Source organism: Petaurus breviceps, unplaced genomic scaffold (genome assembly GCF_028583685.1).
Source record: "Petaurus breviceps papuanus isolate PSGF00001 unplaced genomic scaffold, PetGlider_PUasm1.0 559, whole genome shotgun sequence".
Classification (NCBI taxonomy): Eukaryota; Metazoa; Chordata; class Mammalia; order Diprotodontia; family Petauridae; genus Petaurus; species Petaurus breviceps.
The window spans coordinates 1,745,353-1,759,850 of NW_027186377.1; the positions used below are offsets into that span (position 1 = coordinate 1,745,353).

The window sequence follows — 14,498 nt, forward strand, 5'->3', positions numbered from 1 at the left end:
CCTGGGGGAAAGCAAATGGCTGCCGAGCCTCAGTGGGTCACCAGCATCTCAGTAAGTTAGGCTTGCTCTCCCCTTGCCCTCCTTCCCTGGGATGATGGCCAGCCGGGGCTGGATGGGGGAGGTGGGTGGGAGAGCAGAGCCCTCCTCCCCATCTATGGGGGGCATGAAGAGCTGCCAGGGGTCAGAGACCCCTCCTCACCCCCCATGAGGCCCAGGGCTGGGGGGTCAGGGAGAGGTGCCCCCAGCCCCAGTCAGGAAGCCAGCTCCTTGAGGCGCCTTTCCTGGTCCTCTCTTTTCCCATCTGTACAAGTAGAGGGCTCTGTGGCCTTGGAGGAGCCCTCTGGGTCTGATCTCCCCCAGCTCTGAAACTGAGACTTGTGACTATCCCTGCGGGTGTGTGTGTGTGTGTGTGTGTGTGAGTATGTGTATGAGTGTGAGAATGTGTGTATGAGTGTGAGTGTGTATATGAGTGTGAGTGTGTGTATATGAGTGTGAGTGTGTATATGAGTGTGAGTGTGTATGAGTGTGTATGTGTAGGAGTGTGACTGTGTATATGTGTGAGTGTATTAGTGTGAATGTGTATATGAGTGTGTATTAGTGTGTGTGAGTATGTGTATGAGTGAGTGTGTATGTGAGTGTGTATTAGTGAGTGTGTGTGTGTGAGTGTGTGTGTATGAGTGTGTGTGTGTGCAGCTCCCCACCCCCAGCCTCTTAGGAGGAAAGCTCTGTGAAGCCAGAGCAACAGTTTCCTGCCCCCACCCCCACCCTCTTTCCTCAGGACCCTCGAGGGTGCCCCCTCCCAGCTGGCTGGGAAAATGGGCTGTCAGTCTGGTGACATTGGCTCATTGGCAAGGGGCATGTGCCCAGGTGTGATCCTGGCCAGGGCCAGGGTGCAGCCAGGTCTCTCCGTGCTGGGGGCATGCCCCCTTGTGCCACCCTTGCCCTGGCACCCAGGGCTCTGCCCTCCCCCTCATGTGAAGGGGCTAAGTCCACACGGCCCCAGACAGATGCAGCTCTGGCTCCCTTTGGAAAGGCCCCCTCTGGGATGACTCAGGGCCCGCTCCTCCGCTCCCCTGCTCTTTACCGCTGGTCCCTGCCCCCCACCCGCCTTGCCCTGCCCTTTCCTGCTGCAGCCGCACCCAGCCTGGACACGCTACAGCTTGTCTTGGATTCTCAGTGGGAGGAGAGGAAGCTGATAAAAGGATTGGGTCTGCCGGGACGAAAGATGGTGATGCCCGCTGGCCACTGCAGGTGGGTGCAGGGATGGATGGCTGTGTGGCTGGCCCTGCCTGGAAACTCCTGCCCCTCCTCAACAAAGCTTGGGGCCGGCGGGCCCCCAAGTTCTCAGACACAGACTCTCACTTGGTCCTTGGCAGCTCTGGGAGAGGGCAGGGCATTGACCAACAGGGAAGGGTGGCCACTCTGTGGCCTCAGCCCAGCTGTAGGGTGCAGAGTTCTAGATTGCTGACTCTAGTGGGCCTCCAGAGCTGGCCTGGGTAGTGCCCAGGGAGACTGCAGAAGGCAGGGCTGTTTTCTGGTTCGTGCCCCTTCCACGGTGGAGCCCATCCTCTTGGCAGTGGGGCATGCTGGACAGGTGTCTGACCCCAGCCAAACTCCATTCCTGGTCTGGGCCTCAGTTTCCTCATCTTTAAACCGAACAGAGGGGCCCACAGCCACCTCTCAGCTCTGCCCCCTTTGAATCCTGCCCCACCCAGACTCGCTGAGGCTAGGTCTTTCCCTGGAGTCTCTGCTTCTTTGGATTGATTTGCAGCCAGGTCCTCGAGGGGAACACCTGGCTTGGCCCCCAAGGGTGCCCCCCAGAACTCCAGCAGAAGGCTACCCAGGGCTGTGAGGGAGCAGCTGGGAGAGGAGGAGAGCAGCGCTGCCCGCAGCCAGCTGTTGGAGGACACTCTGTGCTCTGAGCCCGAGTGTTGCAATGGTGGCCTTGGGGCTGGGCCCCAAAGGGCCACTTAGTGGGCATTCCTGCTTCAGGCAGGGCAGGGGCAGCCACGTGTCTCTGATAGTCTCAGAAGTCCAACTGGACACTGGAGCCGGACCACCTTCTTCCTGAAGGACAGTTACTGAAAACGGGAAGGAAAGGCCTGCCTAAAGAATTCCAAGGCCAGGAGTGTGAAGAGAGCTCGGGGAGGCTCAGGGGCCCCTCGAATTCAGCCCTCTATTTTAGAGGGGAAACTGAGGCTGAGAGTGGAGGAGGCCCAAGGTCACAGGGATCTGAGACCTAAAGCTGAAGGTGCTTAGCCCAGGGCTGGGTGCACCATCGGTGCTTAATAAGTGCTGCTGCCCGACAGGCCTGAGCAGACTGAGTTATCACCAGACTGCGGAGTGCCTTCAGGAATGGCGCAGCTCTGTCCTTTTTCGCCATTCCGTGGCAGGGGGAAACAGCCCGGAGCGGCCACCAAGCCCAGGATTTCTTAGAGATGAGCAGGATTGGCCTCTGGGTGGGGAGAGTGAGGGCTGACTGGGTCCATTTTAAAAGGCAAAGTTTTGCTAGAAGCTGTTGACCTGGCAGGAGGCCTTTTGTGTGCCTGAGAGTCTCAGCGTCTGGTGGCCTCTGCCAGCATTTCCCATGATCCTTTAAGGCCCTTCCTTGGTTCTATAGCCCCTCTCCTCCCTCCTGAATCCTTCTTTGGGACTAAGAAAACTTGAGGCAGAATCAGCCAGGGAGTGACCAGGGACCCCGGTGGATTCGACACTCTGCCCCCCATCTTCCCCCGCTTGCCTAGCAAGAGGAGGGAAGGAGCTTCATCCCTGCTTTCACTGGGTGGTGCAGCCTTTCGGCTGCTGAGGCTTTGCTCTGGGTCGGGACTGAGACTCGGGTGTCTTTGGGCCTCCCCTTCATGTGGCCCTCCCCTGGCTGATGGCTGCTCTTCTTGCCCCTAGTGAGGAGTGGGCCTTGGACCTCCCCCTTCCCTCAGTTGAAGAAAGCCCTCTTCAATGGCAGAGCCGGAAAGTGCAGGCCACCATCCCTGGCCATAGGCTGAAACCTGACTCCCCAGGGTGGCAGGCGCTTTTAAGCCGGTGAGGCTCGGGGCCCACTGAATCAGCCCAGTTTGACCCCAGAGCCTTTGAGCCCAGATCGAGGGCCTTCCCTGGCTGAGGCACGACCCTCTGTACAAAATGCTTTCCTTCCATTTGGCTTTGGGTCCAAGGGGCAGTGGGCAGGGCACACACATTTGTGGCACCGCTGCCTCGCTGGGATTGAGGCAAGGGGAAGGGCTTCTCCCTGGGGGGTCCGCATGTGTCCTTGTGCCTGTTGGGCATTCATGGGGGCCCTCTGTGCCCCAGGGCTGGCCCTTCCCACTCGCCACTCTCTGGGGCCACTGGAATCTTCCCTGAACAGGCTGTGAGCATGCCTGCGGGCACACGTGGTCCTGCTCCAGGGGCTGGACTCAGCTTTGCCCCTGCGTGACTGTGGTTAGTGTCTTCCTTCCCCTGGCCTGTGCTTTTTTATCTGTACAATGAAGGGCTTGGGTCACAGCCTCCCAAGCTGGGCCACTTCCTGTCCAGGCTTCTCAGCTTCTCAGACTCCATGTCTTGGCAGAGATGCCTAGGCTGGGAGCTGCCAGCCGAGCTGGCCGACTTTGGGCAAGTCCACTGCCCTCTCTGGGCCTCTGCTTCCTTCTTTGTAAACTGAGGCTCGTGGACAAGGGCTGGGCTCTGGCCATTACTGCCTTGTGGACGATCTGACGTTTAGTCCAGGGAGGGGAAGCCAGCCGTCCCTGCTCGTTCCTGGGAGGTCTGTGGACAATTAGCCCAGACCCCCTTGTCCAGTGTACTGGGTGGGGGGCTGGGAATACCACCCCTCACCCTGTTACCAGCCTGGTGGAGAAAGGGTTGATTATAACCTGTGCCCAGCTAAAATCTACCAAGGTGGGCATGATGGGGGCATAGGGAGGGCCAGACAGAGGGCTCAAGGAGCTTCTTTGGGTGGGAGAGGGCATCGAGGAAGGCTGCCCTTTTGCAGAGGGGGCCCTGAGCTGGACTTGGAAGGAGGGTCAGCATTTTAGCAGCCAGTGACATGGCTGGTCAGTGTCGGGGGCTCTGGGCAGGGATTCCAGGAGAGCTGCGTATGCCTGGGCAGCCCCCGGCCACTGGGCAGGCGGGTTTGGCATGGCCGCTGCTCCAATGTGGGTCAGTTCCCTGGCTTAGAGAGGGTTATGAAAGACACTTGTCTAACCTGTTTCCTCTCACAGGCACTTCATTCACCCCAGCCCTGCCCCCCCAGGGTCCTGACTCACCAGATACATTTCTCAGATGACTTCCACCCACAACAGCAGGGGCTCCCATTACGCCACCCATCCCGGTCTCCCTGTTCAGGGAGGCTTCTGTTCCTGGCTCCTTCCTGGGCTACCCTTCTCCAGGAAGTCCCTCTGGCTGGAACAGGAGCCCCTCCAGGGCAGGACGATTAGGCCCCTGATCCCACCCGCCTCATTGTACAAAGAAGGAAACTGAAGCTGACAATGGTCAAGGGACTTGTCCAAGACCACACAGCTAGCAAGTGTCTGAGGCAGGCCTTTGACCCCGAGCCCAGCTTCTCTGAGCCTCCATGGCATTTCCAGGCCCTGGCTTCACTGGGCCTCTGTGAAGGCTTGATCTCCAGGGGGCGGCCCACTCTTCTTGTGTGGATTCATGAGGGGCCAGGTCACTGCGGAGGGAATGGTGGCAGCCCGTGTGTTCTCGAACTATTTCTTGAGCTTCAGTGGGCAGGCGGGGCCACGTCTCTCCCAGCCTTCTCCTCTGTTCCCTTCTGGCCTCTTTCCTCTGCAGTCAGAGTCTCCCAGAGGCATCTCCATGATCACATCAGTCCCTCACTCAGAAACAGTCAATGACCACCTTGCCCAGCAAATCAAGTTTAGGCTCCTGACCCTGGCATTCAAGGCTTCTTGGCCAGTCGGATGACTTCTCGTTCTCACTCTCTGTGCTTTCTTCTCTGCCTCCGGGCTCCCCTCCTTCCTGTGACAGGCCTCTGCTTCCCACCTCCCGACCATGTTTGGAGGTGCCTCTCCTGGGCCAGAGCTGGGGAAGCTGCAGGAGCTATTTGTTTCTGGCCCAGAGATAGGCCTGCAACCCTACCTGTCCTCTGGGATCTCAGCACGTCCCAGAGCCTCCGAGAAGCTGAGGGGGGTCGGCTCTGCCAGGCCTGACCTATCCTCTCTGCAGTGGCCAAAGGCCTCCTTGGAGAGCCTGGAGGCTGACCAAGGCTCACAGGGTCAGCAGCTTCGAGTCTATCCGGGTCTCTGCTGGGCTACTCCTGGCTCTTCAGTGTGAATGAGAAATGGGGGCCCCGGGAGTCCTCAGGAGTCGTGTTCCCAAAGCACCCTGGCTTCTGAGTCTGACTCTCTGGAAGTCTGGCCCTGCAAGCCCCAGGCCTTGTCACTGCCCACGTCTGGTCTGCCAGGCCGGGACTGAGCGCGGATGGAGGGAGAGACGGCCCTCTCTGGCTCTGGCCCCTGCTTTCTCTCCCTGGCTGACTACCTCCTCCTAAGCTGCAGTTAAGCCCGGGAGGGGACCCCAGGGAGGCTAGGATGGGAGATGGGCCAGAAGTCACCTGACTCTCTCTTGTTCCTGACAGGGGATCTAGTGCTTGTTGTCTGTGAGCCCCCGATCTCCCTGCCTACCTTCCCTCTGAGCCTCAGTTTCCTGATCTGTAAGATGGTCTTGCTGCCCTTGTGGGGCTGAGATCATGTCAAGGGCTTTCGTTGATGCTGAGCAGAGACACGTGAGGGGCTCCTGTCTGCTTCTTGCGAGGGCCCCTCCCCACACTGGGACAGTGCTCTGGCCCCTGGGCTGGCCTCACCCATCACCCAGGGCCTCGAACAATGCTCAGTGAGTGGGGCACACCTCCCATGGGCTGTTGTGGTGTTGCCTGGCCTCTGAACCTTCCAGGCTAGACGTCCTGCCGGCAGGGTGTGGACACTCTGGACCAGGGGCCTTGGCCGGGTCTCAGCAGCAGCTCCCTCTGCTTGTGGGAAAGCCGGAGAGGCCCTGGAACTCTGTCTGCATCTGGGGCCGGGGGCGGCAGGGAGGTCAGGGGAGGGGCTGGCATCTCTCCGTCCTCATCAGGGGCCTGGAAGCCACGAACACGTTCATTTTACAGGTGAGGAAACTGAGGAAGCCTTCAGAGAGGTGAAGTAGCTGGCTCAAGGTTCTCCCAAACAGCAAGTGTCAGAGGCGGGATTCGAATGTGGGCCTGTGGCTCCACAGCCTGGGTTCCTTCTACTGGCTGCTTCTTCAGAGGCAAGCGGTATCAGAAGGACCCATTTTATAGAGGGGCAAACTGAGGCTCAGAGGGCCCAGTCTCTGGGACTGTTTCTACAGCCCCAAGAACCTATGCCCCCAGGCTGGTGAGGCTCAGAAGGCCCTACATGTGAATCCTCCACATTGCTTCTGTGCTCCCATGCGACGGGCAGGTCAGAGCATCTCTGGCTGGAGGATCTGAGAGGATGCTGAAGAACATTCTGTGAATCCAGCAGGCCCATGAAGCATAGTGGGGCACCCTGTGACTGGCTGTCCGTGATGCCCAGCCCAGCCTGATGAGGCCTGGCACCAGCTTTGGCTCAGCCCATGACCCGCGGCCTCTCCCTGTCCTTTCCAGCCTTCAGGGCCTGGCTCCGGGCTCGTCTGGGCCACTGGGCCTTCCCTGACCCCCACCAGTTGGACAGCAGTGAGCTCAGGCATCCGCAGGGGAGAGACGTGGGCCCAGCCTGGGTTAGGGCCTGGCTTTGGCTTCTAGACCTTCCAGGCCATGCTGCTGGGTACCAGCCTCTGCCTCTGCTTGCCTGTGGGAGATGCCCAGCGGGGAGCCGGGTGCCTCCCCGACACACTGTGTGCTAGGGAAGAGTGCCAGAGAGGCGGGCAGCCCCAGCTCCTGGGGAGCTCTCCCTGACCTACTTAAGGCCGGGCCCATCTGATCTGGGCTCCCAGCAAGCTTCTCTTTCCCAGCCCCACCCCTGGCCTACAGCTCGCAGCCTAGGCTGCCCAGGGCCCCTGGGCAGGGAGTGGGGGAGCCTGGCAAGGGGCAGAGGCAGGGGGGAGCTCTGGGAGTCTGTGGGACCTGGCTATGGTCTGGGCCAGGCCTGTGCTGAGCCAGCCCCTGCTCTGCCCCTCCCAGAATGGGAACTTCAGGGCTGAAGCAGGCCATCCCAGAAGGGGTCTCCTCCAGCCTCCCTGTGGGGTCTGGGCCAGTGGAAGGGCCCCTTGTTGGGATTCTGACAGCCCCTGGCTCCACTCGGCCTCAGCAAGGCAGCTCCCTCTGATTCTCAGCTTCCTTAGCAGGAAAATGGGAGGCTTTGGCTGGACATCTCCAGATCCCCTTCCAGACCTAAGTCTCTGGCCTTGGACTGTCTTGGGCCCTTGTCTCCTCCTTTGTGAAGCAATGGGAGAAAAGCATGAGAGATGTGGGAGGAGACAGAGGGAAGGGACTTGCCCAGAGTCGCTCAGCTTGCAGGGCAGAGCTGGGCCTTGCAGGGCAGAGCTGGGCTGGGTAGCATTTCTCTCGTGTGGCTCCTGTGTGGGCTTTTCTGGTCCTTGGTCTTTGGGGGGAAACGCCTGGCTTCCCCCCCCCAAAGGGCAAGAGGGGCCCCAGGAAAATTACCTAGGAATAGCCTGGTTCTGAGGTCAGGGCTGCAGGCAGCTTTCTCAGACCCTGGCTGGCAAGGGGCCTGGTAGGTGGTTCCTGAGTGCCCTGGTCATCAAAGGACCCGGTTCAAATCTCAGCTCTGCCCGGGTGAGCCTGGGGAAGGCTGAGCTTTGTTTGCCTGGTCTTTAGAATGGGTGGGTTGGACCGGGTGGCCTCTGGGGACCCTTGCAGCCCTACAGCAGGGGCCTGGGCTTGGGGAGGGCAGGGCTTGGGCTGAGGGACAAGCTTGTGGCTGGCACTTGTAGCCTCTGAAATCCAGCTGGTAGCAAGGGGCAAATGGGGAGAAGAGCCAGCTTCTGCACTCTGCCACCTTTGAGGGGCCAGAGCACTTCCCCCCATAACCCTGGGATAGGCAGTGTTAAGGCTCACCCCCACAGGATGAGGCACCGCATCAGGGGGCTCGCCCCTGGGCTGGGGACCTCCGGCTGTCTCTCCCTGCTGCCAGCTCTGTTGGGCTCACTCCCCGGCCTGGCTTGGATGATGGGTGACGTTCCTTCAGCTCACCTCGCTGGGCCTCCTTTCCTCTTTCTTGACTTGGCAAGGAGCTCACAGGCAAGCTACTGGACATGGCTGAGCGGCCTGGAGTCGTCCCCTCTGGAGCTTGTGGGGTCCCTGTGGGATGGGCCCCGCTGGTGCATAGGCTTCCCTCTCATGGGCCGAGAGGCTGGTGGGGACTCTGGTGGGGTGGGGAGGAGGCCCTGCTCCCGGGACAGTTTTCTCATCCCTTTGGGAGTGGATTTTGAGTCATGTCTGTTTGTTTTGTGACAGCAGCCTGTGCCATGGTGCTCAAGGTCCTGGCCAGGGCCTGGGGTCTCCTCCTCGGCTGTTGCCCACATCTGTCCCTCCCCCCTGGGGCTGCCTGGGAGGGAGGGGCTTTGGCCCCTGGCCAGTGTGACTTCCTCACTGACATCCCCTTCTCTGACATCTTTTTTACAGCAGATCATGGGGACAAACACCCCACCAGAGGATCTTGACGGGTCTGGTGATGATGATGATGCCTTCTCCGGCTCTGGGGCGGGTGAGTTTCCTGTTGCTCTGGGAGCTGGGTGGTGTGCTGTCTCTTATCCCCTCTCCCCTCCAAAGTGGGGGTGTCAGACTTCCCCACCTTAGTCACAGGCATTCAAGACTCACCAAGGACTCTTTTAGGGGGCTTCTCATTCAAGGTCCAGAGAGGTGAAGGGACTAGCCTTAGGTCACAGAGCCAGGAGCCCAGGCCCTCTGTCTGTGTTCCCAGCCCCATGTGAGACCCAGCAGAGAAGAGCCCAGGGTGAGCCCATCTCTTCTTCAGACCAAGCAAGGCCAGGGAGGGTCCTGGGAGTGTCTGTGAGCCAGGAGGCATGGCCCAGCCTGTCCTTCAGGAGTTTACACCTGGAGAGATGACATGAGTGTCCTGAGAGGGCCCTTTGAACCCAAAGCAAGTGACTTCAGAATTAGGAGGGAGCTGGAATTAGAACCCAGAACCCAGAATGCCAGCCAGTACTGGGGCAGCGGACTTTGGCTGAGGAGGATTCACTTTCTCATGCTCATTCCTTTCCAACAACTGACTGGGCCACCTTTGGGGAGGTAGTGAGCTCCCTGTCATTGGAGGTCGGAATCCTAAGACACAGCTCCTGCCCTCCAGCTGCTTGTAGTCTATGGGCAACGATAATGAAAAAAGGAATTATTCCTAACATCACCTCCTGTTTCTAGAACACTGGGAGACTCACAGTTTTCCTGGCCACATCTGGGGGTGGGTAGTTTGGGGATTATTCTCCCTATTGTACAGATGAGGAAACTGAGTCTCAGAAGAGGGAAATGGTGTGGCCAGAGCTCCACAACTAGGAAGTGCCAGGGAGGGCTGACCTTTTTGAAAACCATTTGCACAGACAGATTTAAAGGCCCTCTTCTACAGGGTCTTATGATTTGCCAGCTCTGTCCTCCCTCTTATGGGGGCAGGCATCTTGCCCCCTTGCACTGGGAGGAGAAGCTGAGTGACTTCTCCAGGCTGTCTGTCTGTGGTGAGCCAGCCCAGCCATGCGCAGCTGCAGCCGTGCAGCCCAGCCATGCGCCTGCTGCCTCCTCTGGCTTACCTTCTGAGGGGAGTGTAGTGCTCTTTCCCTCCCACCTCCTGCATTCCCTGCAGCTGACTGGCCCTTGTTCTGCAGGGGCCTTGTCGGAGACGTCACTGTTAAACCTGAACCTCATTCCGAGGAAGACTCCTGTGCTCACCACGGCCTTGACTACCGCTCCTGCCGAGCCCACTCACACCAGCCTGGGGGAAGCCTCCCCAGCTGGGCGAGAAGTTTCAGGAGAGGGGTCCGCACTTCCTCCTGGAAGGGGCCCTGCCCCCAGCCACGAGCCCACCCACCCGGCTCCTGCAGTGACGCCCGCTCCCACCACCCACGGTCCTCTGACGGTGGGAGCCACCATGGCCTCGGATCCCGGTGTGGTGCACCCAACGGAGCCCCCGAGCTCTGCAGACGAAGGCCCCTTGGCTGGCGGTGCTCTGGGGAGTGAGCAGACAGACAGAGGCTCAACTCAGCTTCTGGGAGAGGAGAGCTCAGGAAGCGGGGTGAGTATTCCTATCAGGGCATTAGATGTCTGGGCGGTGGGACTGTCCGAGTGCCCAGGGGACAGTGCAGAAGTGAGACACTGAGGCCCCAGCCAGGGCCTCTTAGGAGGGAACGGAGGGTCTGTACCCCCTCACAGCATCTTCCTGATCTGGCCTTTCTCTGACCCTCTTGCTGAGTCACCCTAGTGCCCCCCGCCCTAAATAGGCAGGGGCTGAATGACCAGACTGTTCCAGAGGGAATGGCTGCCCTGGAAGGCCCTCCATGGAGGTTTCTGTGTGGAGGCTCATGTCTAAAATGAAGTGGGACTCCTGGCCTCTGAGGGCCCTTCCAGTGTGGAGGGAGCCCTCCTGGGAGAGGCTGCCTGGGTGGCCCCACCTAGAGGATGAGGCAGCAGACAGGAGGAGTCAGAACCTCAGAATTGGGTGGGGGCTTCAACTCCACATCTGCTGAAGGAAGGGGACAAGGGAGAAGGGCCAGCAGCTATGGGAGCAGAGGTGACAGGCTCTCAGGAGGGATGCACCCCCCGAACAAAAGCTCGATGGATCAGGGCCAGGAAGAAGGCTCCGCTCCAGTCAGGCTGCGGAAGAGGGGGAGAGCCCAGGGGAGTGGCATCTGGCAAAGTGGGGAGTAGGGTGGGCAGTCTGTCAGAGGCTGCCACTGCGTGGGCTGACCCCTGCCTTGTGTCCCTTTCCCTAGAGCGATGACTTCACCTTTGCCCCCCCCGGAGAGAAAACTGCCTCCCCCCTGGAGAGGAACAAAGCTGACCCAGAGGTTTTGGACTCCGGGGCCACGGGAGCCTCCCAGGGCATCCTGGACCGGAAGGAGGTTTTAGGAGGTGACTTTCAGTCTTTCTTTAAGTGCCTACTATGTGCTCTGGGAGGGGGGTGGGGGCCGTGGGTGGGATGGGAGCTGGGTGAGGAGAGTCAGTCATCAGCCCATTTTACAGATTGGGAGTGGCAAGGATAGAGGTTCAGTGACTGGGAAGGCCCGGGCTCAGCTGGCCTCCCCACACACAGTCATTGTCCCTGGAGCCTGGCCAGGGGGGGTCCGCTACTTAGATCTAGGTTTCTGTTTTGTTCTTTCTTAAAGGGCTGACCGTGCGCGTGTGTGCATGCATGTGTCACGCGTGTGCATGTGTGTGCATGCATGTGCATGTGTGTATGTGTGTGCCCCTTCTCTGCCCCCCAGGAGTCATAGCCGGCGGCCTTGTGGGCCTTCTCTTTGCTGTCTTCCTGGTCGGATTCATGCTGTACCGGATGAAAAAGAAAGACGAAGGCAGCTATTCCTTGGAAGAGCCGAAGCAGGCCAATGGAGCCTACCAGAAGCCGCAGCGGCAGGAGGAATTCTACGCCTGATGGCCCGTGTCTCCTGAGAGTGGCGGGCGCTTCTCCCCTCCCCCGGCTGCCTTGCCCCCTTGCACACAGACCCTCAACCGTCTCTTCCACTCAGGACTTGGAGCCTGGAGTCTTCCCCCGGCCTGGCTCAGTCTCCAGCATTGGCTCTGGTCTGGTCCACTCTGGCCCCAAGCTCATCAGAGGCCAGAGCACAGACTCAACAGACTCAGGCTGGGTCTCTGTCTGCCAGCTTGGGGTGGGGTGGAGGGCAGGAGGGAAGACTTAGAGGTGACCTTTCAAAAAGAATGAGACTTTACTCCCTGGTTCTTCCAACCTTGGCCTTGCCAGCTGGCCTCCCTCCCCTCCTCAGCCTCCCTCCCCTTCCTCAGATCCCCTCCCTTCCTCTGCCTCCCCCCCCTTCCTTTGCTTCCCTCCCCTTCCTCAGACCCCCCACCCTGCTCCAGACCCCCTCCCTTCCTCAGCCTCCCTCCCCTTCCTCAGACCTCCCCCCTTGCTCCAGACCCCCTGCCCTCCTTCCAGTCCCCCTCAGCACACCCCTCTCTCAGAGGGGCCTCAGCTGGCTAAGGCTGTAGCCAGTGGCCAGTGGTGTTTCACCTTCTAGTTGGCACCCCTGGGAATGCCCGGGCCCCAGGGGTCCCTCAGCAGCCCCCGCCAACCAGGAGGACAGAGGAGTTTTGGACAGCTCTGCCCTCCCTCTGTGCCGGGGGCAGGTCTGCCCCAGGACCCCAGTGATTCTTTTGCACATTCCTCTGTGGTCCCCACACCCTCCCCTCCCTTCTTGGCCCACATATCATTAACTGGGCTTTGTTACTTTGGACATAAGTTAACTTCACCCCCCCCTCCCCGATCCTGTCTAAAGTCCACAGAGTCCCAGGGCCCTGGGATCAGGGGACAAGGCTTGATATTTTTCCCCCAAAAGGTACCAAAATTTGAAGCCAAAACATAGTTTCTATTTGTGATGTTTGTCCCTTGTTTAACACCAGGGCATGAATGATCTGGTACTTGTTCGTAGGGAGTCACAAGAGCTATGCCTGGGTCCGAGCTCTGCTGCCTCCCCCCACTCTGACCTCGGCACCAAGACAGGGCACTCAGCCTGTCCCTGGGCCTCCAGTCTCCCTCACTGGCGGCCACACAGGTGGGACACTTCTTTGGAACTGGGCAGCCGTGGTGGCGGCTAACCTCTGGCTGACCTCCCTCCCAAGGCCTGGCCAGAGGCGGGAATCTTCCTTTCCCTGAGTGGTGGTCGTCTTTGGCTTTCGGCAAAGCTGTACTAAATCCAATGGGTTTTTCCATGGACAGTAATAAACTTTTAATATAAAGTTTCAGGAGCTCCTGCCTCCGACTCTCTATGCCCTGGCAGGGGTGGTAGGGGGCTTTGGGGTCTGGCCTCGCCCTGCTCCCAGCGCCATGCCACCTTGGGAGGGGCCGAGCTATGGGCGATTCCCTACGGCCTGGCCTTAACCAGATGCCCTTTCTTGAGCTGGCAGAACCCTTCACTTTATCCAGGAAACAAGGTCTGAAGCCTTTTGTCCAGGGTCCCAGGTGCAGTAGGCATCAGAGATGGGGCCTGAAGCCTGGATCTCTGACTTCAGTCAGGGTTCTCGCCGCCCAATGCCTCCAGCTTTGTTCTCTCTCAGTAAGACACCAGCCCAAAGATCCTGAACACACAACTCTAGTGTCCCAGACCATCCAATTCTGCCCAGAGCCCTGAAGTCACCCAGATGGGACATGGCCAGCCCCAAAGGAACCGCCATCTGGTGCTGTTCAGAGAGCCTGGCAGTCCCTGCCTCCCCCGTGGGCTCTAGGCTCACATCCACTCAGGCGGGGCCAGCCTCTGACCCTACCTCCCGTCCCAATGAACCAGGAGCAAGAAATCAAGAAGTATTTGCTAGGTGCCCACAGTGTGCCCCCCACTCCCAGGTGCTGGGCATGCAGAGAAAAGCCAAGAGAAGAGCCCTGCCTGGACAGATGCCTGTAGCATGCCTGAGGTCCACCTGGATGGGAGGGCAGGGTGAGGGAGGGTGGCCATTAGCACTTGGGGAGGGAGGTTGAGAGAGGTTTCATGGAGGTAAAGGGGGGGCAGAATCTTTTTTGGGAGCCAGGAATTCCCAGAGATGGAGGAGGGGAGGGAGATGGAAGATGGTGGGCTTGGGAGGACAGCTGGGGGGGGCATATAATAGGGTGTAATGAATATGCTTGGTTGGTGCCAGGCTGGAAGGAGCGTCACCTGCAGATTTTCTGCTTGGCCCTGGAGGGGATAGGGAGCCTTTGGCACTGACCTCTGGGAGGAAGCAGTTTGAACAACAGAGCCCTGGATTCAGGTTCTGCCTCTGGGACTTGGCCAAGAACTTAACCCCAGGCCCAGATAAGTCGGGGCCCTGCCCTGGGGAAGGGGTCCGCACTGCTCAGATCTCCCAAAGGTCCTGGTTCTGTGCCATGTGCAGCTTGGATGCTGGAGGTTGAACCCAGAGGAAGTCCCTCTGTTGGCCTGTCACCTTGGCTGGTAGAAAAAGCCTGGCCTGAAGAGGGATGAAGGGTGAAGCAAGAAGGAGCAGAGAGGAAAGGTCAGGGAAAACGAAAACCTACCGCCCCCCCCCCCCCAGCACTAGGGAGCCTTATAAAATGCCTGAGCAGAGCCATTCAGGGCCGGACCTGTCCCCCACACCCAGCCCCCCATTTATGGCCTTGTAAAGGGACATGGTCTAGGGCAGCCTTTGAGATCCCTGCCTGGGAAGATCCTGGTGGACCCTGTTTCTAGGGAACCAGAGTAAGGCTTGAGCATCCTGGCCAGAGAGTTGGACAAACAGACAAAGAGATGACTGGGAAGATGGAGGGAGAGAAGAGGGTGGGGTGGAGGGTTCCAGCAAGGATGGGTGGGCGCCTCTGGGGTGACCCCCATCTCTGCAGGCTGCCCCAGCCCACCCCCCACCC

The 14,498-nt window shown here is 59.5% G+C and overlaps 1 protein-coding gene across 3 annotated transcripts in view; it reads left to right on the forward strand.

The window, feature by feature from the left end:
- SDC1 (syndecan 1) overlaps positions 1–12,895 on the forward strand; it is a 29,297-nt gene extending 16,402 nt beyond the window's left edge. For 2 of the 3 annotated variants that reach the window (XM_069102996.1, XM_069102997.1), the window contains 4 exons: positions 8,597–8,678; positions 9,805–10,211; positions 10,909–11,047; positions 11,401–12,895. In XM_069102996.1, the coding sequence (XP_068959097.1) occupies positions 8,603–8,678; positions 9,805–10,211; positions 10,909–11,047; positions 11,401–11,567 (789 nt within the window). In that variant the 5' untranslated portion in view covers positions 8,597–8,602 and the 3' untranslated portion in view covers positions 11,568–12,895. The remainder of the gene's footprint in view (positions 1–8,596; positions 8,679–9,804; positions 10,212–10,908; positions 11,048–11,400) is intronic. The other variant, XM_069102994.1, reaches the window with a different exon arrangement.
- Positions 12,896–14,498: the final 1,603 nt, after the last annotated feature.